This window comes from Oncorhynchus tshawytscha, linkage group LG03 (genome assembly GCF_018296145.1).
Source record: "Oncorhynchus tshawytscha isolate Ot180627B linkage group LG03, Otsh_v2.0, whole genome shotgun sequence".
In the NCBI taxonomy this organism is placed as follows: domain Eukaryota; kingdom Metazoa; phylum Chordata; class Actinopteri; order Salmoniformes; family Salmonidae; genus Oncorhynchus; species Oncorhynchus tshawytscha.
In genome coordinates this window covers 64,158,658-64,186,000 of record NC_056431.1, presented here as the reverse complement: position 1 = coordinate 64,186,000, position 27,343 = coordinate 64,158,658, and the positions used below count along the sequence as shown (strand labels likewise).

The 27,343-nt window shown below is 46.6% G+C and overlaps 1 protein-coding gene across 1 annotated transcript in view; it reads right to left on the bottom strand.

Moving 5' to 3' along the window:
• Window positions 1-27,343, bottom strand: part of LOC112237601 (unconventional myosin-XVI-like) — a 277,352-nt gene that overhangs the window by 247,540 nt on the left and 2,469 nt on the right. The window contains 1 exon segment of the mRNA XM_042319826.1: window positions 8,463-8,735. Coding sequence (XP_042175760.1) covers window positions 8,463-8,735 — 273 coding nt within the window.

Here is a 27,343-nt window from a genome sequence, read left to right as displayed (position 1 = left end):
ATAAATGCCAACCTCACATGCAATTAGTGCAACTGTGAATGCAACTATTTGTCTTTACAACGGTGTGTGTGGTGCTAAACTCTGAGGTGATGAAGACATGAATCCATGACAGCGGAAGCTATTAGTGCTTCTACCTCCTCCAATCTCAGAGAGCTGATTACAGACACAGTGTTACTGGTGCTAGACTACACACTGTATGTCTGTCTGTCTGTTTAGATCTATACCTGTTGATCAATAAAGGACAGAGTCAAGAGGAGGAGGAGAGGAGGGAGAGAAGAGAAGAGGTAGAGAGGAGGAGGAGAGGGTGGAGAGAAGAGGGAGAGAGGAGGAGAGAGGAGGAGAGGAGGGAGAGAGGAGGAGGAGGAGAGGATGGAGAGAAGAGGGAAGGGGAGGAGAGGAGGGAGAGCGGAGGAGGAGGAGAGGATGGAGATAAGAGGGAGAGAGGAGGAGAGGAGGGAGATAGGAGGAGGAGAGGAGGAGAGGAGGGAGATAGGAGGAGAGGATGGAGAGAAGAGGGAGAGAGGACAGGAGGGAGAGAGGAGGAGGAGGAAAGGAGGGAGAGAGGAGGAGGAGGAGAGGATGGAGAGAAGAGGGAGAGAGGAGGAGAGGAGGGAGAGAGGAGGAGAGGAGGGAGAGAGAGGAAGAAGAAGAGGGAGAAAGGAGGAGGAGTGGGAGAGGAGCTAGAGAGGAGGAGGAGAGGAGGGAGCGAGGGAGGAGGAGAGGAGGGAAAGATGATGAGGAAGAAGAGGGAGAGAGGAGGAGGAGAGGTGAAGACGAGGAGGAGAGGCTAGAGATAAGAGGGAGAGAGGAGGAGAGGAGGGAGACAGACTCAGTGAGCATAGCCTTGCTATTGAGAAAGGTCGCCGTAGGCAGACATGGCTCTCAAGAGAAGAGAGCAGAGAAGACAGGCTATGTGCTCACTGCCCACAAAATGAGGTGGAAACTGAGCTGCACTTCCTAACCTCCTGCCCAATGTATGACCATATTAGAGAGACATATTTCCCTCAGATTACACAGATCCACAAAGAATTCGAAAACAAATCCAATTTTGATAAATTCCAGTGTGCCATCACAGCAGCAAGATTTGTGACCTGTTGCCACGAGAAAAGGGCAACCAGTGAAGAACACACACCATTGTAAATACAACCCATATTTATGATTATTTATTTTATCTTGTGTCCTTTAACCATTTGTACATTGTTAAAACACTGTATATATAACATGACATTTGTAATGTCTTTATTGTTTTGAAACGTCTGTATGTGTAATGTTTACTGTTAATTTTTATTGTTTATTTCACGTTATATATTCACTTTATATATTATCTACCTCACTTGCTTTGGCAATGTTAACACATGTTTCCCATGCCAATAAAGCCCTTGAATTGAATTGAATTGAAATGTAATTGAGTAGGGAGAGGAGAGAAGGAGGAGAGAGGGTGATTTCCCTTCTTCAGATTGTGAAAGATATGTCACTCCTTCCGACATGTAATCACACTTGTCTTAATTAAGCGACAGGACGTCTCAGTTGAAAGTGTAATTCTTGCACGGCATGACACCCACCCACACACTGATGCTGATGCTACTGTACAGTACATTAGTGCAAACAATGAAAAGGAATCTCAACCATTATCAAACTCTGATGTGATGTAGGATGAACTCTAACTAATAAATCAATGACAACACAATCACATAATCATGTCATCACGATGTATAAATCTGATATTAAAACACCTTCTTTGGGTCAGATCATATGGAGTAACAAAGGGTAGATGAGCTAATATTAAACAGGTGTCTATAGGCATTGAGACACAAAGACTAGATTATGATTATCAGGTGTTAACTGCAGCTGGGGAGGGAGCCACTTTGTCATACCCAGGTAATATCTATACACTATCTATATAAAAGTATGTGGACACCCCTTCAAATGAGTGTATTACCCGTTGCTGACAGGTGTTTAAAAAAGAGCACACAACAATGCAATCTCCATAGACAACCATTGGCAGTAGAATGGCCCTACTGAAGACTGACTTTCAATGTGACACTGTCATAGGATGCCACCTTTCCAACAAGTCAGTTCATCAAATGCCTGCCATGCTAGAGCAGCCCTGATCAACTGTAAGTGCTGTTATTGTGAAGTAGAACCGTCTATGAGCAACAACGGCTCAGCCGCGAAGTTGTATGCCACGCAAACTCACCGAATGGGACCGCCAAATGCTTAATAGTCTGGCAGTCCGACGGACGAACCTGGGTTTGGCGGATGCCAGGAGAACACTACCTGCCCGAATGCATAGTGCCAACTGAAAAATTGGTTGGGAGAGGAATAGTGGTCTGTGGCTGTTTTTCATGGTTTAGTCTAGGCCCCTTAGTTCCACTGAAGGGAAATCAACACTATAGCATACAATCCCATTCTAGACAATTCTATGCTTCCAACTTTGTGGCAGTTTGGGGATGGCCCTTTCCTGTTTTAGCATGACAATGTCCCCGTGCACTACATGAGGTCCATACAGAAATGGTTTGTCAAAATCGGTGTGGAAGAACTTGACTGACCTTAACTCCATCGAGCACCTTTGGGATGAATTAGAATGCTGACCCTCGAGCCAGGCCTAATTGCCCAACATCAGTGCCCGCCCTCACTAATGCTCTTGTGGCTGAATGGAAGCAAGTCCCCTCAGCAATGTTCTAACATCTAGTGGAAAGCCTTCCCAGAAGAGTAGAGGCAGTTATAGCAGGAAAGGGGGGACCAACTCTATATTAATGCCCATGATTTTGGATGAGATGTTCGACGAGCACATACTTTTGGTCATGTAGTGTATATCTCTCGACCAGACCCCATTCTAACCTCATATAAGAGAATAAAAATCATTGATATAGACTCAATCTCATCAGAGATATGATGTTTGCTGGGAATGTAACATCCAATATCACCTAAATATCACAGCTATATACCAATCATACCCCAGCTTGGAATATTCCATATCATTCTGGAACGGTACAGTAACAACATGATGGGAATTGATTTGGGGTTCCACGCCTCAGAACGGGAACAGATGCTCCGGTCACAGCCGTCCCTTCCACTGATGAAGTTAAGAGATGACTTCAGAAAGGCAATTTCACCAAATGTCACTACGCATGCAAGTCCCAGTTTACATATGGCAGGGAGGAATCAGGCTGATAAATAGGGCTTGAGTCTCTCTTTGTCTCTGTTTCTTCTCCTTCATCCCTCCCAGATTTCCTTGTCTTTGTTTCTCACTTTCTAATTCTTTGATGTCATAGCCCTCTCTCCTCCCCTTTCACATTTTCCACATTCAATCTCTTTACCCCGCTCCACATCTCCTCCTCCCCTTGCTGTTGCTCTTTATTTTCCTATCTGCTTCCATCCGATATTCTGCCAGTGATTGCTGATAAGGCGTGGGTGTGGGTGTGTGTGTGTGTGTTTTGTGCGGGTGTGAGTGTGTGTGTTTCGATCTCTTATTACCATCCTGCCTCGTCAGCAGAGTGTGTTTCTAGTGTATCTGTGAATCTGTGCCCAAAGCCAGCTCCATACTGACTAAGTTTAATTATGATAGACAAACAGACGGAGAGAGAGAAAGAGAGGGATGCCAAACACACACACTGCATCCTTCAAATGTTAATGAGTCACGTTACAAGCTGTTGTTTTCTCAACTCTTTTGGTTCAGTGGCCAATACTGTATCAATCAAGAATGAATGATGCCAAAAATTCAAAAATAAAAGTAATTACAGAGGGAGGTGGGGTGTTTATGACAAGGACCTAAAACATCTAATGCAGAAGAAATTCATACCACAGACTGCACAGTCATGCATCATAATATCCCCATGACTCGCTGTGGCTAGATAAACCGTTAGGACACAGTCTATCGCTGTCATTTCATGGATTTTCACTTCAATAAGAGATTCACCACCAGAAAAGGCATTCGCAAAATAAAACAAAGTGAAAACCCCATCAGCTACATTCAACTATGAGTGTTGTATTTCTCCCATCATCAACAAGAACAACAGGCTGAGCTGAGGTCCCTGTGGAATACCAAGCATTGATTTGTTTTCTACATATCCTACCTTCTCCTCATGTTTTGCGCTGAGTCCGGTATTCCAGTTTTACAGGGATTGGGAAGCTTGGCAAAGGCAAGCCCCCTAAATTACCTCCCCATATGGAACCCTAGGCATTTCCACATCGGGTGTATTTACACATTTCCTCCTCTCCATAAATGATTAAGGATTTTGCCAAGGATGAAATTCCAGAAATGTTCCCAGGAATGTTCCCATCCCAGGAAGATGCTGTCCTGAGGCAAACATGTTCCCACATCCCTCCCAGGAAGATGCTGTTCTGAGGCGAACGTGTTCCCACATCCCTCCCAGGAAGAAGCTGTCCTGAGGCGAACATGTTCCCACATCCCTCCCAGGAAGAAGCTGTCCTGAGGCGAACATGTTCCCACATCCCTCCCAGGAAGATGCTGTCCTGAGGCGAACATGTTCCCACATCCCTCCCAGGAAGAAGCTGTTCTGAGGCGAACGCGTTCCCAGATCCCTCCCAGGTAGAAGCTGTCCTGAGGCAAACATGTTCCCAGATCCCTCCGAGGTAGAAGCCGCCCTGAGGCGAACATGTTCCCACATCCCTCCCAGGAAGAAGCTGTCCTGAGGTGAACATGTTCCCACATCCCTCCCAGGAAGAAGCTGTTCTGAGGCGAACATGTTCCCAGATCCCTCCCAGGAAGAAGCTGTTCTGAGGCGAACATGTTCCCAGATCCCTCCCAGGAAGAAGCTGTTCTGAGGCGAATATGTTCCCTGATCCCTCCCAGGTAGAAGCGTTTCTGAGGCAAACATGTTCCCTGATCCCTCCCAGGAAGAAGCGTTTCTGAGGCGAACATGTTCCCTGATCCCTCCCAGGTAGAAGCTGTTCTGAGGCGAACATGTTCCCTGATTCCTCCCAGGTAGAAGCGTTTCTGAGGCAAACATGTTGCTTGATCCCTCCCAGGTAGAAGCGTTTCTGAGGCGAACATGTTCCCTAATCCCTCCCAGGAAGATGCTGTTCTGAGGCGAACATGTTCCCTGATCCCTCCCAGGAAGAAGCTGTTCTGAGGCGAACAGCTTCTCCCATGTTCCCTGCATATAAATGGATATAGAATGAAGTTGGATGGAGAGAGAAACATTCTGCAAAGCACTACCACACACTGTTCCCTTAATAAGGAGTAGGTAGTCAACAGACCAAAGATGAACATAGGAGCATCAAAGATACACTAATAGCAGCAACAACAAACATGCAATTCAGTCCAATGGAGTCCAATTAGACTACTCATCATGTAACCTTCTACACTGAATGTAGCCTATCCATGGAACATCCAGACTGCAGTACAACATCTTGTCCAACACCATAGAGATCCTTTTAAAATGACTCTTCTCACTATTCTTACTATTCTAGTATTCTAATTCTAACAACACTGACCAACCTGACCGTGAGTGTTCCAAGTCTAGTTAGTCAGACCTCTGGTTGGCAGATGACTATACCCACCATAACGAAAGCCAGTCTTGTGCCAGTCTTCTACCATGCTGTTGAAATGGTGATTAGGCTTTCTAGTCGGGGGTTAACAGTGGCAATTCATGTCCAGTCAAAGGGCAGGTTTCCGTTGAGCAGTGGCAATGGCACACCAGCTGCTCTCAAGGACCCCAACTGAAGCTCATTGGCCAAAGGAGGGAGATTAGCATAGTAACCTGCAATGGCTGCTGGGAGGTCTGACACAGACAGCTGGCAATTCAAGAGCATGGGTGGAAAGAGAGATAAGGGAGGGATGGAGAGAGGGAAATAAGGAGAGAAAGGATATTCAGAGAAAGAGGAAGAAAGAGAGACAGAGAGATGATGAAAGAGAGAGAGAATGATTAAGGGTAAGGAAGTAGAGAGAGAAGAGAGAACTAGGGAGAGAGGAGGCCATAGTGAGATAAATGCGTTTCTATAGCAAAGGCAGCAAGTCTCCCATGAGCCTCATAGAGTATTCAGTAGTAATGATACTTCATGAAGACATAAAGTGTGTTTGACTGCAGTTCTGTGTGTATGGGCCTGTGGCTCTCCCTCAGATCCCTGCCTGATTTAGAGTCAGGCTCACAAGAGCGCCCTCTCTCCCCTCTGAGGCCTCGGCAGAATCCCTAATAAGGAAACTCTTAGTGGTCAGAATAGGGGTTCCAGACACACACAGACATGCAGGCACGCACGGAGACATGTGCACACACATACACACACAGACACACGCACAGACACACACCACGTAAAAAGTTAATCTGCCCAACTGTCCTGGAGAGTTAGACTACAGTCAGAATACCGGTACTGCTAATCCTTGCTGCAAAGTCTCAGGCAGAAACAGGTGACTTGGGCTGAACCAATAACATCTGAGCTCTGTGATTGTTGCGCCGTTGTGATGACTGATCCCTTAATACTTACATCTGATTGTCTCCCAAGAGCTGCATTTGGCTCTGTATATTAGCTAGGTGTGTTTGCATGAGAGTGAGAGAGAGTAAGAGTGAGAGTGAGAGTGAGAGTGAGAGTGAGAGTGAGAGTGAGAGTGAGAGTGAGAGTGAGAGTGAGAGTGAGAGTGAGTGTGTGTGTGTGTGTGTGTGTGTGTGTGTGTGTGTGTGTGTGTGTGTGTGTGTGTGTGTCTGAAGGAGTTAGTGTCCTGACTAGCCTGTAATCAGTGTGAAGAATGAGCTAATACTGTAAAGCTAATGGCCACTCCTCACCCTTAACACATCCATTTCCCAGCTGCCACACACACACACACACACACACACACACACACACACACACACACACACACACACACACACACACACACACACACACACACACACACACACACACACACACACTCACTCACTCACTCTCAGCAGAGTACTGATTAGCAACTGAATCTCGGGAGAGCAAATTAAGAGAATATTGAAGGAGGAACAGAATACAAAGAGGGGGAGAGAGGGAGGAGGGAGAGAGAGAGAGAGAGAGAGAGAGAGAGAGAGAGAGAGAGAGAGAGAGAGAGAGAGAGATAGTGAGGGAGGGAGGGGGAGGGAGGGAGGGAGGGAGGGAGGGAGGGAGGGAGGGAGGGAGGGAGGGAGGGAGGGAGGGAGGGAGGGAGGTGCACGAGTGTGTGTGTGTGTGATGTTTGAAAGTGTCCCCCGCCTTGCAGAGAATGAAGTAAATGCAGAACCAATAGATCTCATGTAACCAGTGCTACTCAGTACTACTCAGTGCTACTCAGTACTACTCAGTGCTACTCAGTATTACTCAGTACTACTCAGTACTACCCAGTGCTACTCAGTACTACTCAGTGCTACTCAGTACTACTCAGTGCTACTCAGTACTACTCAGTGCTACTCAGTACTACTCAGTACTACTCAGTGCTACACAGTACTACTCAGTGCTACTCAGTACTACTCAGTGCTACTCAGTACTACTCAGTACTACGCAGCGCTACTCAGTACTACTCAGTGCTACTCAGTACTACTCAGTGCTACACAGTACTACTCAGTACTACTCAGTACTACTCAGTGCTACTCAGTACTACTCAGTACTACTCAGTGCTACTCAGTACTACTCAGTGCTACTCAGTACTACTCAGTGCTACTCAGTACTACTCAGTACTACTCAGTGCTACACAGTACTACTCAGTGCTACTCAGTACTACTCAGTGCTACTCAGTACTACTCAGTACTACGCAGCGCGCAGTACTCAGTACTACTCAGTGCTACTCAGTGCTACTCACTCAGTGCTACTCAGTAGTACTCAGTGCTACTCAGTACTACTCAGTGCTACTCAGTACTACTCAGTGCTACTCAGTACTACAGTACTACTCAGTGCTACTCAGTACTACTCAGTGCTACTCAGTACTACTCAGTACTCACAGTACTACTCAGTGCTACTCAGTACTACTCAGTGCTACTCAGTACTACTCAGTGCTACTCAGTACTACTCAGTGCTACTCAGTACTACTCAGTACTACTCAGTGCTACTCAGTACTACTCAGTGCTACTCAGTACTACTCAGTGCTACTCAGTACTACTCAGTGCTACTCAGTACTACTCAGTGCTACTCACAAGCTGCAACCCTCCACTGTCTATTCTGTTTGCACTGACTCAAAGCTCATAGAACTGTCAGAACTCAATAGTTCAAATGGAATCTTATAGAACTCATATATGATGCATCGGCTTCACAAATCTAGGACAGTTTTGCTGATAGATATAAACCCTGGAAATAGATCAAAACTAGCTTTAACACTCAAGTGGGAGTATGCTAACTAGAACCTAAAATGGTTCTTCTGCTGTAGGACCTTCTACATGGAACCAAAGAGGGTTCTCCCTAGAACAGCTAAAGAACCATTATGGAACCCTTTTTTCAAAGAGTGTAGCTAACAGTCCCCCCCCTCCCTCCCCTCCCACTCTCAAACACACAGAAATAAACACACCCACCTTCTTTGTCATCGTGCCGTATGATGGCATCCTGTATGACATCACAAAGGCTGAAGCAAATGCGGTGCCTCTTCCTGTGGCTGGTGGACGGGGCTTTGACCTTGTCTCCGCCTCCCGGTTTCTGCAGGGTGTTCTCCCGCTCGTAGTACGCCCTTATTTGGTCACAGCGCATTCTCATGACCAGCCGCTGCCGCTGGCCAAACGGGAGAGACTCCAGCAGACACTGGTCGATCTCCATGTTCTGACGAAACACGTTACATAGCTGAAAACAACCTGCGGAGGGAGGGAGGGAGGGAGGGAGGGAGGGAGGGAGGGAGGGAGGGAGGGAGGGAGGGAGGGAGAAAAGAAGAGAGAGAAATGCATTATCATATCATGTTTTGTGATGAAAATCTGTCTCAACAGTTTTATACAAGTCAAAGATAGACAGAGATGTTAAACGCTGTCTATTGCACACTCGCGTGAGTGTGTTTGTGTAAAAGACACAGATACAGCTGTTACATTAATAAATCCAACAGGGCCAGATCATGTTTATTTAAATACAGTCTGACAGTGAGCGGACAGGACAAGGCTTGGATGATAAGGTACACCAGTCTGTTTCACCTCCAGACTAGTGTATGTGACTGCCTGTATGGTTATAATGGACTGCACTACTACTGCCTTTAGCCTCGAGGAGTTTTGAAAAAAATAATAACACCGTTTGTCATGATATTGTCTCTGCCAGTGGAAAAGAGTTCTCCTCATCACTACCTAGTCTCTGAGTCGTATTAGGGTGTGTCTGTGTAATGCTGCTGCAGCTTCAATGACTTCAGGAGAATTCATCACTAGCTACATATCAGCACCAAACCAGGCTTAGATATGAAGATAGTTCCAGACTTACAAAACTATACATATTCATAGCATTATTCAGTGATGAAGGCAGAGAGTCAGAGGAATCTTAAGTCAAGTTGCAATGCACAGGCGATCAAAGGCAATGAGCGTAAAAAAGTAATCTTCAAGAAAATCTAAGTTTGCCCCCTTATGTAATACGCTTCAGAAGAAAGTTTGCAATGATTTGGTGACGTGTGTAATGTATGAGTGTGTGAAAAAGACAGCAGTAATTAGTGCAGTCATTCAGGTCACTATTAGTGCCTTTGCAGATAAATTAGAGACAGTGGCTTTTCTCCTCCTCTTCCTGAGTCACACACTCCCTCTCTGATCATCTCCTCCACCCCTGTCTGCTTATCTATCTGTCTGCCCTCTTTGCCTCTTCTTTTAACACACTCCCTCTCTGATCATCTCCTCCACCCCTGTCTGCTTATCTATCTGTCTGCCCTCTTTGGCTCTTCTTTTAACACACTCCAATTTCCTGTTTTCTGATATTCTTCCTTTTCATCCCTCTCTTTCCTTTCTTCCTCTCCCTCCCTTGGTCACATTGCCTGTTTGACTGTCTTCCGCCTCTCGCTCCCTTTAAACCTTCCCCTCCCTCCCTCCCTCCCTCCCTCCCTCCCTCCCTCCCTCCCTCCCTCCCTCCCTCCCTCCCTCCCTCCCTCCCTCCCTCCCTCCCTCCCTCCCTCCCTCCCTCCCTCTTACACTATTCCTTCTCTCTCTCTCTCTCTCTCTCTCTCTCTCTCTCTCTCACACTCCTCTCTCCCTCTCTCACACCTTCGTTCCCTCCCCTCTCTCATACCCCTTCCTCTCTCTCTCCCTCTCTCTCACACTCTTCCCTCTCCCTCTCCCACTCCTCCAGCCCCCTCCGTCTCTCACACCCTCCCTCCCTCTCTCCCTCTCTCTCACACTCCCCCTCCCTCTCTCCGACACCCCTCCCTCTTCCCTCACTGTCAGACTCCTCCCACTCTATCCCTCTCTCCCACACACCTCGCTCCCTTCCTCTCTACCTCTCTCTCACACCCCTCCCTCCCTTCCTCTCTCCCCTTCTCTCACACCCCTCCCTCCTTCCCTGTCACACTCCTCCCTCCCTCTCTCCCCCTCTCTCACACCCCCTTCCCCCCTTCGTGTGTGTGTGATTCAGCAGGATTGCGCAGCAGGCTGCTGGTGAGGTTTAAACCACTGACAGTGGGACGTTTTTGAAGTACTGCAGCCTTTTCACGTCCCTCTTCCCATCACCCTCTCTCTCCCCCTCTCCCTTTCTCTCTTTCTTCATTTGTCTCTCCCTTCATCTTTCTCTTTTCTCTCCTCCCTGCTGCTACACTTTTTAAAGAGGAGCATGAATCACTGCAGTTTGTTCTGTCATGCTGCTATGGAAATGACGCTGCAGTGCTTTTCTCTGAAGCTGTTCACCTCATAATGTCTTCAGAGACCCATAAGCACATGCACAGCGCTGAACACACACAAATGCCAAAAAAGAGACACATTTGTATCCATAACAGACATGGCTGGGGGAAGGAGAGTTGTTTATCCCCCAGCATGTTGTCTCTACGTTGTGCTTTAGTTCCTTATCAGGCTGATGGGTGATGTTACTGTGTCTCTAACTGCTTTTGCTTCAGATAATAATCTACACACCTGCCTCCCAGACAGACATGCACAATGCTCAAATGTTACCATCTTTCAACTCCTGCTCCCTCTTTCAACTCTCGCTCCCTATTTCACCCCTTTCAACCCTCGCTCCCTCTTTCACCCCTTTCAACTCTCGCTCCCTCTTTCACCCCTTTCAACTCTCGCTCCCTCGTTCACCCCTTTCAACTATCGCTCCCTCTTTCACCCCTTTCAACTATCGCTCCCTCTTTCACCCCTTTCAACTATCGCTCCCTCTTTCACCCCTTTCAACTATCGCTCCCTCTTTCACCCCTTTCAACTCTCGCTCCCTCGTTCACCCCTTTCAACTATCGCTCCCTCTTTCACCCCTTTCAACTCTCGCTCCCTCGTTCACCCCTTTCAACTATCGCTCCCTCTTTCACCCCTTTCAACTATCGCTCCCTCTTTCACCCCTTTCAACTATCGCTCCCTCTTTCACCCCTTTCAACTATCGCTCCCTCGTTCACCCCTTTCAACTATCGCTCCCTCTTTCACCCCTTTCAACTATCGCTCCCTCTTTCACCCCTTTCAACTATCGCTCCCTCTTTCACCCCTTTCAACTATCGCTCCCTCTTTCACCCCTTTCAACTCTCGCTCCCTCTTTCACCCCTTTCAACTCCTGCTCCCTCTTTCACCCCTTTCAACTCCTGCTCCCTCTTTCACCCCTTTCAACTCTCCCTCTTTCCCTCTTTCACCCCTTTCAACTCTCTCTCCCTCTTTCACCCCTTTCAACTCCTCGCTCCCTCTTTCACTCCTTTCAACTCCTGCTCCCTCTTTCACCCCTTTCAACTCCTGCTCCCTCTTTCACCCCTTTCAACTCCTGCTCCCTCTTTCACCCCTTTCAACTATCGCTCCCTCTTTCACCCCTTTCAACTCTTGCTCCATCTTTCACCCCTTTCAACTCTCGCTCCCTCTTTCACCCATTTCTCTTCTATACTTCCCCCTTGTCCTTTAAATTTCTCTCACCGCCTCTCATTTAGGTTTCTCTTCCTCCCTCTCTTCTTTCTCTCTTCCTCATGTGTCTTCCTCCCTCTCTTCCTCATGTGTCTTCCTCCCTCTCTTCCTCATGTGTCTTCCTCCCTCTCTTCCTCATGTGTCTTCCTTTCTCTCTTCCTCATGTGTCTTCCTCCCTCTCTTCCTCATGTGTCTTCCTCCCTCTCTTCCTCATGTGTCTTCCTTTCTCTCTTCCTCATGTGTCTTCCTTTCTCTCTTCCTCATGTGTCTTCTTCCTTCCTCATGTGTCTTCTCTTCCTCATGTGTCTTCCTTTCTCTCTTCCTCATGTGTCTTCCTTTCTCTCTTCCTCATGTGTCTTCCTTCCTCTCTTCCTCATGTGTCTTCCTTTCCTTCTTCCTTCCTCTCTTCCTCATGTGTCTTCCTTTCTCTCTTCCTTCTCTTCCTCTGTCTTCCTCTCTTCCTCATGTGTCTTTCCTCATGTGTCTTCCTTCCTCTCTTCCTCATGTGTCTTCCTTTCTCTTCATGTGTCTTCCTTCCTCTCTTCATGTGTCTTCTCTTTCCTCTCTTCCTCATGTGTCTTCCTTCCCTCTCTTCCTCATGTGTCTTCCTTTCTCTCTTCCTCATGTGTCTTCCTTCCTCTCTTCCTCATGTGTCTTCCTTCTCTCTCTCTTCCTCATGTGTCTTCCTTTCTCTCTTCCTCATGTGTCTTCCTTTCTCTCTTCCTCATGTGTCTTCCTTCCTCTCTTCCTCATGTGTCTTCCTTCCTCTCTTCCTCATGTGTCTTCCTCTTCCTCTCTCTTCCTCATGTCTTGTCTTCCTCATGTTCTTCTCCCTCTCTTCCTCATGTGTCTTCCTTCTCTCTTCCTCATGTGTCTTCCTTCCTCTCTTCCTCATGTGTCTTCCTTCCTCTCTTCCTCATGTGTCTTCCTTTCTCTCTTCCTCATGTGTCTTCCTTCCTCTCTTCCTCATGTGTCTTCCTCCCTCTCTTCCTCATGTGTCTTCCTTTCTCTCTTCCTCATGTGTCTTCCTTCCTCTCTTCCTCATGTGTCTTCCTTTCTCTCTTCCTCATGTGTCTTCTCATGTGTCTTCCTCTCTTCCTCATGTGTCTTCCTCCCCTCTCTTCCTCATGTGTCTTCCTTTCTCTCTTCCTCATGTGTCTTCCTCCCTCTCTTCCTCATGTGTCTTCCTTCCTCTCTTCCTCATGTGTCTTCCTTTCTCTCTTCCTCATGTGTCTTCCTCCCTCTCTTCCTCATGTGTCTTCCTTTCTCTCTTCCTCATGTGTCTTCCTTTCTCTCTTCCTCATGTGTCTTCCTTCCTCTCTTCCTCATGTGTCTTCCTTTCTCTCTTCCTCATGTGTCTTCCTTCCTCTCTTCCTCTTCTTCCCTCTTCCTCATGTGTCTTCCTCCCTCTCTTCCTCATGTGTCTTCCTCCTCTCTTCCTCATGTGTCTTCCTTCCCTCTCTTCCTCATGTGTCTTCCTTCCTCTCTTCCTCATGTGTCTTCCTCCTCTTCTCTCTCTTCCTCATGTGTCTTCCTTTCTCTCTTCCTCATGTGTCTTCCTTTCTCTCTTCCTCATGTGTCTTCCTTCCTCTCTTCCTCATGTGTCTTCCTTCTCTCTTCCTCATGTGTCTTCCTTTCCCTCTCTTCCTCATGTGTCTTCCTCTTCCCATGTGTCTCTCTTCCTCATGTGTCTTCTTCCTCTTCCTCATGTGTCCTCTCTTCCTCATGTGTCTTCCTTCCTCTCTTCCTCATGTGTCTTCCTTTCTCTCTTCCTCATGTGTCTTCCTTTCTCTCTTCCTCATGTGTCTTCCTTCCTCATGTGTCTTCCTCTTCCTCATGTGTCTTCCTTCCTCTCTTCCTCATGTGTCTTCCTTTCCTCTCTTCCTCATGTGTCTTTTCTCTCTTCCTCATGTGTCTTCCTTCCTCTCTTCCTCATGTGTCTTCCTTTCTCTCTTCCTCATGTGTCTTCCTTCTCTCTTCCTCATGTGTCTTCCTTTCTCTCTTCCTCATGTGTCTTCCTTTCTCTCTTCCTCATGTGTCTTCTTTCCTCTTCCTCATGTGTCTTCCTCTTCATGTGTCTTCCTTTCTCTCTTCCTCATGTGTCTTCCCTTTCTCTCTTCCTCATGTGTCTTCCTCTCCTCTCTTCCTCTTGTGTCTTCCTTCCTCTCTTCCTCATGTGTCTTCCTTTCTCTCTTCCTCATGTGTCTTCCTTCCTCTCTTCCTCATGTGTCTTCTCTCTTCCTCTCTTCCTCATGTGTCTTCCTTCCTCTCTTCCTTCCTCTCTTCCTCATGTGTCTTCCTTCCTCTCTTCCTCATGTGTCTTCCTTTCTCTCTTCCTCATGTGTCTTCCTTCCTCTCTTCCTCATGTGTCTTCCTTCCTCTCTTCCTCATGTGTCTTCCTTTCTCTCTTCCTCATGTGTCTTCCTTCCTCTCTTCCTCATGTGTCTTCCTCCCTCTCTTCCTCATGTGTCTTCCTTTCTCTCTTCCTCATGTGTCTTCCTTCCTCTCTTCCTCATGTGTCTTCCTTTCTCTCTTCCTCATGTGTCTTCCTTTCTCTCTTCCTCATGTGTCTTCCTTTCTCTCTTCCTCATGTGTCTTCCTTTCTCTCTTCCTCATGTGTCTTCCTTTCTCTCTTCCTTCCTCTCTTCCTCTTCTTCCTCTCTTCCTCATGTGTCTTCCTCCCTCTCTTCCTCATTGTCTTCCTTTCTTCTTCCTCATGTGTCTTCCTTCTCTCTCTTCCTCATGTGTCTTCCTTTCTCTCTTCCTCATGTGTCTTCCTTCTTCCTCTTCTTCCCTCTTCCTCATGTGTCTTCCTTTCTCTCTTCCTCATGTGTCTTCCTTTCTCTCTTCCTCATGTGTCTTCCTTTCTCTCTTCCTCATGTGTCTTCCTTTCTCTCTTCCTCATGTGTCTTCTTCCTTTCTCTCTTCCTCATGTGTCTTCCTTTCTCTCTTCCTCATGTGTCTTCCTTTCTCTCTTCCTCATGTGTCTTCCTCTCTTCCTCTCTCTTCCTCATGTGTCTTCCTCCCTCTCTTCCTCATGTGTCTTCCTTTCCTCTCTTCCTCATGTGTCTTCCTTTCTCTCTTCCTCATGTGTCTTCCTTTCTCTCTTCCTCATGTGTCTTCCTTCCTCTCTTCCTCATGTGTCTTCCTCTCTTCCTCATGTGTCTTCCTTCCTCTCTTCCTCATGTCTTCCTTTCTCTCTTCCTCATGTGTCTTCCTTCCTCTCTTCCTCATGTGTCTTCCTTCCTCTCTTCCTCATGTGTCTTCCTTTCTCTCTTCCTCATGTGTCTTCCTTTCTCTCTTCCTCATGTGTCTTCCTTTCTCTCTTCCTCATGTGTCTTCCTCCCTCTCTTCCTCATGTGTCTTCCTTTCTCTCTTCCTCATGTGTCTTCCTTTCTCTCTTCCCTCTCTTCCTCATGTGTCTTCCTTTCTCTCTTCCTCATGTGTCTTCCTTTCTCTCTTCCTCATGTGTCTTCCTTTCTCTCTTCCTCATGTGTCTTCCTTTCTCTCTTCCTCATGTGTCTTCTTTCTCCCTCTCTTCCTCATGTGTCTTCCTTTCTCTCTTCCTCATGTGTCTTCCTTCCTCTCTTCCTCATGTGTCTTCCTTTCTCTCTTCCTCATGTGTCTTCCTTCCTCTCTTCCTCATGTGTCTTCCTTTCTCTCTTCCTCATGTGTCTTCCTTTCTCTCTTCCTCATGTGTCTTCCTCCCTCTCTTCCTTCATGTGTCTTCCTTTCTCTCTTCCTCATGTGTCTTCCTTTCTCTCTTTGTCTTCCTTTCTCTCTTCCTCATGTGTCTTCCTTCCTCTCTTCCTCATGTGTCTTCCTTTCTCTCTTCCTCATGTGTCTTCCTTCTTCTCTTCCTCATGTCCTTCCTTTCTCTCTTCCTCATGTGTCTTCCTCCTCTCTTCCTCATGTCTTCCTTCCTCTCTTCCTCATGTGTCTTCTTCCTCATGTGTCTTCCTTCCTCTCTTCCTCATGTGTCTTCCTTCCTCTCTTCCTCATGTGTCTTCCTTTCTCTCTTCCTCATGTGTCTTCCTCCCTCTCTTCCTTCCTCTCTTCCTTCTTCCTCTCTTCCTCATGTGTCTTCCTTTCTCTCTTCCTCTTCTTCCTTTCTCTCTTCCTCATGTGTCTTCCTTCTCTCTTCCTCATGTGTCTTCCTTTCTCTCTTCCTCATGTGTCTTCCTTTCTCTCTTCTTCCTCATGTCTTCTTCTCTTCCTCATGTCTTCCTTCTTCCTCATGTGTCCTCTTCCTCATGTGTCTTCCTCCCTCTCTTCCTCATGTGTCTTCCTCCTTTCTCTCTTCCTCATGTGTCTTCCTTTCTCTCTTCCTCATGTGTCTTCCTTTCTCTCTTCCTCATGTGTCTTCCTTTCTCTCTTCCTCATGTGTCTTCCTTTCTCTCTTCCTCATGTGTCTTCCTTTCTCTCTTCCTCATGTGTCTTCCTTTCTCTCTTCCTCATGTGTCTTCCTTTCTCTCTTCCTCATGTGTCTTCCTTTCTCTCTTCCTCATGTCTTCCTTTCTCTCTTCCTCATGTGTCTTCCTTTCTCTCTTCCTCATGTCTTCCTTTCTCTCTTCCTCCCTCTCTTCCTCATGTGTCTTCCTTTCTCTCTTCCTCATGTCTTCCTTTCTCTCTTCCTCATGTGTCTTCCTCTCTCTTCCTCATGTGTCTTCCTCTTCCTCATGTGTCTTCCCTCCTCTCTTCCTCATGTGTCTTCCTTCTCTTCCTCATGTCTTCCTTTCTCTTCCTCATGTGTCTCTCTTCCTCATGTGTCTTCCTTCCTCTCTTCCTCATGTGTCTTCCTTTCTCTCTTCCTCATGTGTCTTCCTTTCTCTCTTCCTCTCTTCCTTCCTCTCTTCCTCATGTGTCTTCTCTCTTCCTCATGTGTCTTCCCTCTCTTCCTCATGTGTCTTCCTCCCTCTCTTCCTCATGTGTCTTCCTTTCTCTCTTCCTCATGTGTCTTCCTTCCTCTCTTCCTCATGTGTCTTCCTTTCTCTCTTCCTCATGTGTCTTCCTTCCTCTCTTCCTCATGTGTCTTCCTTCCTCTCTTCCTCATGTGTCTTCCTTTCTCTCTTCCTCATGTGTCTTCCTTCCTTCCTCATGTCTTCCTTTCTCTCTTCCTCATGTGTCTTCCTTCCTCTCTTCCTCATGTGTCTTCCTTTCTCTCTTCCTCATGTGTCTTCCTTCCTCTCTCCTTTTCATGTGTCTTCCTTTCTCTCTTCCTCATGTGTCTTCCTTTCTCTCTTCCTCATGTGTCTTGTCTTCCTTCCTCTCTTCCTCATGTGTCTTCCTTTCTCTCTCTTCCTTCCTCTCTTCCTTTCTCTCTTCCTCATGTGTCTTCCTTCCTCTCTTCCTCATGTGTCTTCCCTTTCTCTCTTCCTCATGTGTCTTCCTTTCTCTCTTTCATGTGTCTTCCTCCTCTCTTCCTCATGTGTCTTCCTTTCTCTCTTCCTCATGTGTCTTCCTTTCTCTCTTCCTCATGTGTCTTCCTTTCTCTCTTCCTCATGTGTCTTCCTTTCCTCTCTTCCTCATGTCTTGTCTTCCTTTCCTCTCTTCCTCATGTGTCTTCCTTCCTCTCTTCCTTCCTCTCTTCCTCATGTGTCTTCCTTTCTCTCTTCCTCATGTGTCTTCCTTTCTCTTCCTCTTTCTTTCTCTCTTCCTCATGTGTCTTCCTTTCTCTCTTCCTCTTCCCTCTCTTCCTCATGTGTCTTCCTTTCTCTCTTCCTCATGTGTCTTCCTTTCTCTCTTCCTCATGTGTCTTCCTTTCTCTCTTCCTCATGTGTCTTCCTTTCTCTCTTCCTCATGTGTCTTCCTTCCTCTCTTCCTCATGTGTCTTCCTTCCTTTCTCTCTTCCTCATGTGTCTTCCTTTCTCTCTTCCTCATGTGTCTTCCTTTCTCTCTTCCTCATGTGTCTTCCTTCCTCTCTTCCTCATGTCTTCCTTTCTCTCTTCCTCATGTGTCTTCCTTTCTCTCTTCCTCATGTGTCTTCCTTCCTCTCTTCCTCATGTCTTCCTTCCTCTCTTCCTCATGTGTCTTCCTTTCTCTCTTCCTCATGTGTCTTCCTTTCTCTCTTCCTCATGTGTCTTCCTTTCTCTCTTCCTCATGTGTCTTCCTTTCTCTCTTCCTCATGTGTCTTCCTTTCTCTCTTCCTCATGTGTCTTCCTTTCTCTCTTCCTCATGTGTCTTCCTTTCTCTCTTCCTCATGTGTCTTCCTTCCTCTCTTCCTCATGTGTCTTCCTTCCTCTCTTCCTCATGTGTCTTCCTTCCTCTCTTCCTCATGTGTCTTCCTTTCTCTCTTCCTCATGTGTCTTCCTCCCTCTCTTCCTCATGTGTCTTCCTTCCTCTCTTCCTCATGTGTCTTCCTTCTTCCTTTCTCTTCCTCATGTGTCTTTCTCTTTCTTCTTCTCTCTTCATGTGTCTTCCTTTCTCTCTTCCTCATGTGTCTTCCTTCCTCTCTTCCTCATGTGTCTTCCTTTCTCTCTTCCTCATGTGTCTTCCTTTCTCTCTTCCTCATGTGTCTTCCTTTCTCTCTTCCTCATGTGTCTTCCTCCCTCTCTTCCTCATGTGTCTTCCTCCCTCTCTTCCTCATGTGTCTTCCTCCCTCTCTTCCTCATGTGTCTTCCTTCCTCTCTTCCTCATGTGTCTTCCTCCCTCTCTTCCTCATGTGTCTTCCTTCCTCTCTTCCTCATGTGTCTTCCTTTCTCTCTTCCTCATGTGTCTTCCTTCCTCTCTTCCTCATGTGTCTTCCTCCCTCTCTTCCTCATGTGTCTTCCTTTCTCTCTTCCTCTTCATGTGTGTCTTCCATGTGTCTTTTCTCTCTTCCTCATGTGTCTTCCTTTCTCTCTTCCTCATGTGTCTTCCTCCTCTCTTCCTTCCTCTTCTTCCTCCTTCTCTCTTCCTCATGTGTCTTCCTTTCTCTCTTCCTCATGTGTCTTCCTTTCTCTCTTCCTCATGTGTCTTCCTTTCTCTCTTCCTCATGTGTCTTCCTCCCTCTCTTCCTCCTGTCTTCCTCCCTCTCTTCCTCATGTGTCTTCCTTCCTCTCTTCCTCATGTGTCTTCCTTTCTCTCTTCCTCATGTGTCTTCCTCCCTCTCTTCCTCATGTGTCTTCCTCCCTCTCTTCCTCATGTGTCTTCCTTTCTCTCTTCCTCATGTGTCTTCCTTTCTCTCTTCCTCATGTGTCTTCCTTTCTCTCTTCCTCATGTGTCTTCCTTTCTCTCTTCCTCATGTGTCTTCCTTTCTCTCTTCCTCATGTGTCTTCCTTTCTCTCTTCCTCATGTGTCTTCCTTTCTCTCTTCCTCATGTGTCTTCCTTTCTCTCTTCCTCATGTGTCTTCCATGTGTCTTCCTTCCTCTCCTCTTCCTCTTCTCTTCCTCATGTGTCTTCCTCCCTCTCTTCCTCATGTGTCTTTCCCTCCTTCCTCATGTGTCTTCCTTCCTCTCTTCCTCATGTGTCTTCCTTTCTCTCTTCCTCATGTGTCTTCCTTTCTCTCTTCCTCATGTGTCTTCCTTTCTCTCTTCCTCATGTGTCTTCCTTTCTCTCTTCCTCATGTGTCTTCCTTTCTCTCTTCCTTTCTCTCTTCCTCATGTGTCTTCCTTTCTCTCATTGTCTTCCTCTCTTCCTTCCTCATGTGTCTTCCTTTCTCTCTTCCTCATGTGTCTTCCTTTCTCTCTTCCTCATGTGTCTTCCTTTCTCTCTTCCTCATGTGTCTTCTCTTCCTCTCTTTCTTTCTCTCTTCCTCATGTGTCTTCCTCCCTCCTTCCTCATGTGTCTTCCTTTCTCTCTTCCTCATGTGTCTTCCTTTCTCTCTTCCTCATGTGTCTTCCTTCCTCTCTTCCTCCCTCTCTTCCTCATGTGTCTTCCTTTCTCTCATCCTCATGTGTCTTCCTTTCTCTCTTCCTCATGTGTCTTCTCTCTTCCTCTCTTCTTTCTCTCTTCCTCATGTGTCTTCCTTTCTCTCTTCCTCATGTGTCTTCCTTTCTCTCTTCCTCATGTGTCTTCCTTTCTCTCTTCCTCATGTGTCTTCCTTCCTCTCTTCCTCATGTCTTCCTTTCTCTCTTCCTCATGTGTCTTCCTTTCTCTTTTCCTCATGTGTCTTCCTTCCTCTCTTCCTCCCTCTATTAGTCATGTCTCTTCCTCATGTCTCTTCCTCCCTCTCTTCCTCCCTCTCTTCCTCCCGTCTCATCCTCATGTCTCTTCCTTCCTCTCTTGCTTCCTCTATTCCTCATGTCTCTTCCTTCCTCTATTCCTCATGTCTCTTCCTTCCTCTCTGCCTCCCTCTATTCCTCATGTCTCATCCTCATGTCTCTTCCTTCCTCTCTTGCTTCCTCTATTCCTCATGTCTCTTCCTTCCTCTATTCCTCATGTCTCTTCCTTCCTCTCTTCCTCCCTCTATTCCTCATGTCTCATCCTCATGTCTCTTCCTCCATCTCTTCCTCTCTTCCTCCCTCTATTCCTCATGTCTCTTCCTCATGTCTCTTCCTCTCTCTCTTCCTCCCTCTCTTCCTCCCGTCTCATCCTCATGTCTCTTCCTTCCTCTCTTGCTTCCTCTATTCCTCATGTCTCTTCCTTCCTCTCTTCCTCCCTCTATTCCTCATGTCTCATCCTCATGTCTCTTCCTCCATCTCTTCTTCCTCACTTCCTCCCGTCTCTTCCTCATGTGTCTTCCTTCCTCTCTTCCTCCCTCTATTCCTCATGTCTCATCCTCATGTCTCTTCCTCCATCTCTTCCTCTCTTCCTCCCGTCTCTTCCTCATGTCTCTTAATCATGTCTCTTCCTCCCGTATCATCCTCATGTCTCTTCCTTCCTCTCTTCCTCATGTCTCTTCCTCATGTCTCATCCTCATGTCTCTTCCTCCCGTATCATCCTCATGTCTCTTCCTTCCTCTCTTCCTCATGTCTCTTTCTCATGTCTCATCCTCATGTCTCTTCCTTCCTTTGTTCCTAATGTCTCTTCCTCATGTCTCTTCCTCCCTCTCTTCCTCCCTCTCTTCCTCCCTCTCTTCCTCCCTCTCTTCCTCCCTCTCCTCCTCCAGTCTCATCATCATGTCTCTTCCTCATGTCTCTTCCTTCCTCTCTTTCTCCCTCTATTCCTCATTTCTCTTCCTTCCTCTCTTCCTTCCTCTCTTCCTTCCTCTCTTCCTCCCTCTCTTCCTCCCGTCTCATCGTCATGTCTCTTCCTCATGTCTCTTCCTCATGTCTCTTCCTCTCTCTCTTACTCCGTCTCTTCTTCCCGTCTCACCCTCATGTCTCTTCCTCCCTCTATTCCTCCCTCTCTTCCTCCCTCTCTTCCTCATGTCTCTTCCTCGCTATCTTCCTTCCTCACTTCCTCACTCTCCCTCTCTTCCTCCATCTCTTCCTCCTGTCTCTAAGCCAGGATTCAAGACACTTTAGAAAAGCTGCAGTGAACTAAGCTGCTCCAGTCACAGAAACCAATTACCGTCAAAAACCCAGACCTCTGCTCTGTGGGCCCAGCCCTGTGTCACACCACCATCCTCACTATAACCCTTACTACTACTTAGTTTATACAGCTTCTTATGCTGAGTTTGCAGAGTTAGAGAGAGGGTACACCCTGATAACCATGACACTAGTGACCCGACCCACCACAACCAAGCCTGGCCTGAGGAGGCTAGCACCTACCCCCACGGAGAGACACACAACCCAGCCATATCTGGACTGGAGGAGCTAGCTAGTCATATCTGGACTGGAGGAGCTAGCTAGTCATATCTGGACTGGAGGAGCTAGCTAGTCATATCTGGACTGGAGGAGCTAGCTAGTCATATCTGGACTGGATGAGCTAGATAGTCATATCTGGACTGGAGGAGCTAGATAATCATATCTGGACTGGAGGAGCTAGATAATCATATCTGGACTGGAGGAGCTAGATAATCATATCTAGACTGGAGGAGCTAGATAATCATATCTGGACTGGAGGAGCTAGATAATCATATCTGGACTGGAGGAGCTAGCTAGTCATATCTGGACTGGAGGAGCTAGATAATCATATCTGGACTGGAGGAGCTAGCTAGTCATATCTGGACTGGAGGAGCTAGATAATCATATCTGGACTGGAGGAGCTAGCTAGTCATATCTGGACTGGAGGAGCTAGCTAGTCATATCTGGACTGGAGGAGCTAGCTAGTCATATCTGGACTGGAGGAGCTAGATAATCACATTCACAGCTGACAGTAGAGTGTCTATGGACCAGAGCTGGGTACATCTGTCCTAGGCTGGCTAACTATGTCAAAGCACCATAGACTGAGAGCTACAGACAGGGACACAGGAAACAATGGAGAATTATGAGTGCTGGGCCTCTGTATAGACTTTTGTAATACTGGGAAGAGTGATATAGACTGCAGAATAGAGGGATGGAGTGGGGGGCTGTATAGAACAGAATGGAGAGAGAGAAGAAGAGAAAGAGAAAGTAGTAACTAGACAGAGTGCCAGTGTGGGCCAGTGGGAGTAGAGCTAAGTCACTGGCTTGTGTGTGTGTGTGTGTCTGTGTAACCAACTTGATCTCATAGTTTTACTTGGATTTGAACATAATTGATGATCAGCAAGAATGGTCATCAATCATTAAGGTAAGGGTTAATGACTTTCTATCGTTGGATTCCAACTTGCCTTATGCTTATGCCCATCTGCACACACACACACACACACACACACACACACACACACACACACACACACACACACACACACACACACACACACACACACACACACACACACACACACACACACCGCCCCCAGCAGACTCTATTTAACTGCCCTGTCGGTGTTATAAAATCAGCCATCATAAACATGTTATATGACACATGACACACACACACACACACACCGTGACACTTCTGAATTTCTGGATGTCACACATAAAGACGTACAGCCTCTGAGATGAGTCCAACTGATCAGTCTAGCCTAAAGAAGTGTTATGCTAATGTAAAAAAAGATTCTTCATGTCCGTTGAGCAAGACAAGAGAGAATGAATGAATGTGAGAGGGTGTGAGAGAGAGCGAGGGATGGAGAAGGAGAGAGGCTCACTGTGAGAGAGGACAAGAGAAAGGGACAGCCGGAGATTGAGAGTGAGTGAGCGATAGACAGGACACAACAGAGAGATTTAGAGGGACTGGTAGAGATATAGTGAAGAGAGAGAGATTATAGGGAGGGAGGGAGGGAGGGAGGGAGGGAGGGGAGGGAGGGAGGGAGGGAGGGAGGGGGAGGGAGGGAGGGAGGGAGGGAGGGAGGGAGGGAGGGAGGGAGGGAGGGAGAAAGAGCGAAAGAGAGAAAGAGAGAAAGAGAGAAAGAGAGAAAGAGAGAGCGAGCGAGAGAGAATCTTGCTTTAAATGATCCTGCTTTCCCATCTCCTGGCTGTCAGCTATTGATTTGCTGAGGAATATCCCTCATAGACTATATTTAATAACACGGACAGCACTGCGCTTGGCTGGGAATTAGCATACAGTGCACACATACAGTTGAAGTCGGAAGTTTACATACACTTAGGTTGAAGTCATTAAAACTCGTTTTTCAACCACTCCAACCACTTTTGGCATGTCGCTTAGGATATCTACTTTGTGTATGACACAAGTCATTTTTCCAACAATTGTTTACAGGCATATTATTTCACTTATTATTCACTGTATCACAATTCCAGTGGGTCAGAAGTTTACATACAATAGGCTGTGCCTTTAAACAGCTCGGAAAATTACAGAAAATTATGTCATGGCTTTACAAGCTTCTGATGGACTAATTGATATCATTTGAGTCAATTGGAGGTGTACCTGTGGATGTATTTCAAGGCCAACCTTCAAACTCAATGCCTCTTTGCTAGACATCATGGGAAAATCAAAAGTAATCAGCCAAGACCTCAGAAAAATAACTGTAGACTTCCACAAATCTGGTTCATCCTTGGGAGCAATTTCCAAACGCCTGAAGGTACCACGTTCATCTGTACAAACAATGGTACACAAGTATAAACACCATGGGACCACGCAGCCGTCATACCGCTCAGGAAGGAGACGCGTTCTGTCTACTAGAGATGAACGTACTTTGATGCAAAAAGTGCAAATCAATCCCAGAACAACAGCAAATGACCTTGTGAAGATGCTGGAGGAAACAGGTACAAAAGTATCTATATTCACAGTAAAATGAGTCCTATATCAACATAACCTAAAAGGCCGCTCAGCAAGGAAGAAGACACTACTTCAAAACCACCATAAAAAAGCCAGACTACGGTTTGCAACTGCACATGGGGACAAAGATGGTACTTTTTGGAGAAATGTCCCCTGGTCTGTTGAAACCATCGTAATGACCATTGTTATGTTTGGAGGAAAAAGGGGGAGGCCTGCAAGCTGAAAAACACCATCCCAACCGTGAAGCACGGGGGTGGCAGCATCATGTTGTGGGGGTGCTTTGCTGCAGGAGGGACTGGTGCACTTCACAAAATACATGTCATCATGAGGTAGGAAAATTATGTGGATATATTGAAGCAACATCTCAAGACATCAGTCAGGAAGCTAAAGCTTGGTCGCAAATGGGTCTTCCAAATGGACAATGACCCCAAGCATACTTCAAAAAGTTGTGGCAAAATGGCTTAAGGACAACAAAGTCAAGGTATTGGAGTGGCCATCACAATGCCCTGACCTCAATCCCATAGAACATTTGTGGGCAGAACTGAAACATCTTGTGCGAGCAAGGAGGCCTACAAACCTGTCTCAGTTACACCAGCTCTGTCAGGAGGAATGGGCCAACATTCACCAAACGTATTGTGGGAAGCTTGTGGAAGGCTTCCCGAAATGTTTGACCCAAGTTAAACAATTTAAAGGCAATGCTACCGAATACTAAATTGAGTGTATGTAAACTTCTGACCCACTGGCAATGTGATGAAAGATATATTAATCATTCTCTCTACTATTATTCAGACATTTCACATTCTGGAAGTGGTGATCCTAACTGACCTAAGACAGGGTATTTTTACTAGGATTAAATGTCAGGAATTGTTAAAAACTGAGTTTAAATGTATTTGACTAAGGTGCATGTAAACTTCTGACTTCAACTGTATGTACTGAGTATAACAAACGATTAAGAACACCTTCCTAATAATCCCTTTTGCCCTCAGAACAGCCTTCCTAATATTGCCTTGCACTCCCTTTTGCCCTCAGAACAGCCTTCCTAATGTTGCCTTGCACTCCCTTTTGCCCTCAGAACAGCCTTCCTAATGTTGCCTTGCACTCCCTTTTGCCCTCAGAACACCTTCCTAATGTTGCCTTGCACTCCCTTTTGCCCTCAGAACAGCCTTCCTAATGTTGCCTTGCACTCCCTTTGCCCTCAGAACAGCCTTCCTAATATTGCCTTGCACTCCCTTTTGCCCTCAGAACAGCCTTCCTAATATTGCCTTGCACTCCCTTTGCCCTCAGAACAGCCTTCCTAATATTGCCTTGCACTCCCTTTGCCCTCAGAACAGCCTTCCTAATATTGCCTTGCACTCCCTTTTGCCCTCAGAACAGCCTTCCTAATATTGCCTTGCACTCCCTTTGCCCTCAGAACAGCCTTCCTAATATTGCCTTGCACTCCCTTTTGCCCTCAGAACAGCCTTCCTAATATTGCCTTGCACTCCCTTTTGCCCTCAGAACAGCCTTCCTAATATTGCCTTGCACTCCCTTTGCCCTCAGAACAGCCTTCCTAATATTGCCTTGCACTCCCTTTTGCCCTCAGAACAGCCTTCCTAATATTGCCTTGCACTCCCTTTTGCCCTCAGAACAGCCTTCCTAATATTGCCTTGCACTCCCTTTTGCCCTCAGAACAGCCTTCCTAATATTGCCTTGCACTCCCTTTGCCCTCAGAACAGCCTTCCTAATATTGCCTTGCACTCCCTTGCCCTCAGAACAGCCTTCCTAATATTGCCTTGCACTCCCTTTTGCCCTCAGAACAGCCTTCCTAATATTGCCTTGCACTCCCTTTGCCCTCAGAACAGCCTTCCTAATATTGCCTTGCACTCCCTTTTGCCCTCAGAACAGCCTTCCTAATATTGCCTTGCACTCCCTTTTGCCCTCAGAACAGCCTTCCTAATATTGCCTTGCACTCCCTTTTGCCCTCAGAACAGCCTTCCTAATATTGCCTTGCACTCCCTTTTGCCCTCAGAACAGCCTTCCTAATATTGCCTTGCACTCCCTTTTGCCCTCAGAACAGCCTCAATTGGTCGGGCCATGGACTCTACAAGGTGTCGAAAGCGTTTCACAGGGATATTGACCCATGTTTAATCCAATGCTTCCAACAGTTTGTTCCAATGCTAATAAATGTTGGCTGGATGCCCTCTGGGTGGTGGAACATTCTTGATGCATGTGGGAAAGTGTTGAGCGTGAACAATTGTTGCAGTTCTTGATAGAAACCAGTGCGGCTGGCACCTACTACCATACCCCTGTCTTGCCCATTCCCCCTCTGAATGGCACACATATACAATATATGTCACAAATGTCTCAAGGCTTAAAAAATCTTCTTTAACTTGTCTCCTTCCCTTCATCTACACTGACCGAAGTGGATTTAACAAGAGACATCAAAAAGGATCATATCTTTCACCTGGATTCACCTGGTCAGTTTGTCATAGAAATAACGTTTTGTATACTCAGTGTACATCCACACACACTCGTATATACATGTATGCACGCAGGCATTCACAGTTCTGTAAGGATGGGTTGAGGCAGGGATGTTCCGCTGACCTATAAGCCCACTCCTGTGTCTGCTTCAGTACACATCAAATGTGAGAAGATGCACACACAAACATGATAAATAACCAATTTCAGCCTTTGAGAAAATAATTGAGGGAGAAAACAGAGGAAAGAAAGAGCAGAAAAAAAGGAAAAAGAAATGATTCACTGCTCATCCTCCCTGAGAGCCTTTTTCTACTGATGTATCCATTCCAGATATATCTTATTGTCTCTCTATTTCCCTCCCTTCATCCCCGGCTTCCTCTCTCCATCCCTCTCTCTCTCCATCCATATCTTTCTCCATCCCTCTCTCTTCATCCCTGTCTCTTTCTCCATCACACACTCTCTCCATCCCTCTCTCTCTCTCTCCATCCCTCTCTCGCAACCCTCTCTCCTAATCTCTTAGTCATGACCATCCTCCATTCTCCCCATCTAAATAATTATCATTTATTCACCTTCTCTCTGACTCATAATCTGTCCCTCATCCTCCCGTCTTTAACTGTCCCACATCCTCCTCTCTTTAACTGTCTCTCGTCCTCCTCTCTTTAACTGTCCCTCATCCTCCTCTCTTTAACTGTCCCCCATCCTCCTCTCTTTAACGGCCCCTCGTTCTCCCCTCTTTAACTGTCCCTCGCCCTCCCCTCTTTAACTGTCTCTCGTCCTCCCCTCTTTAACTGTCCCTCGTCCTCCCCTCTTTAACTGTCCCTCATTATCCCCTCTTTAA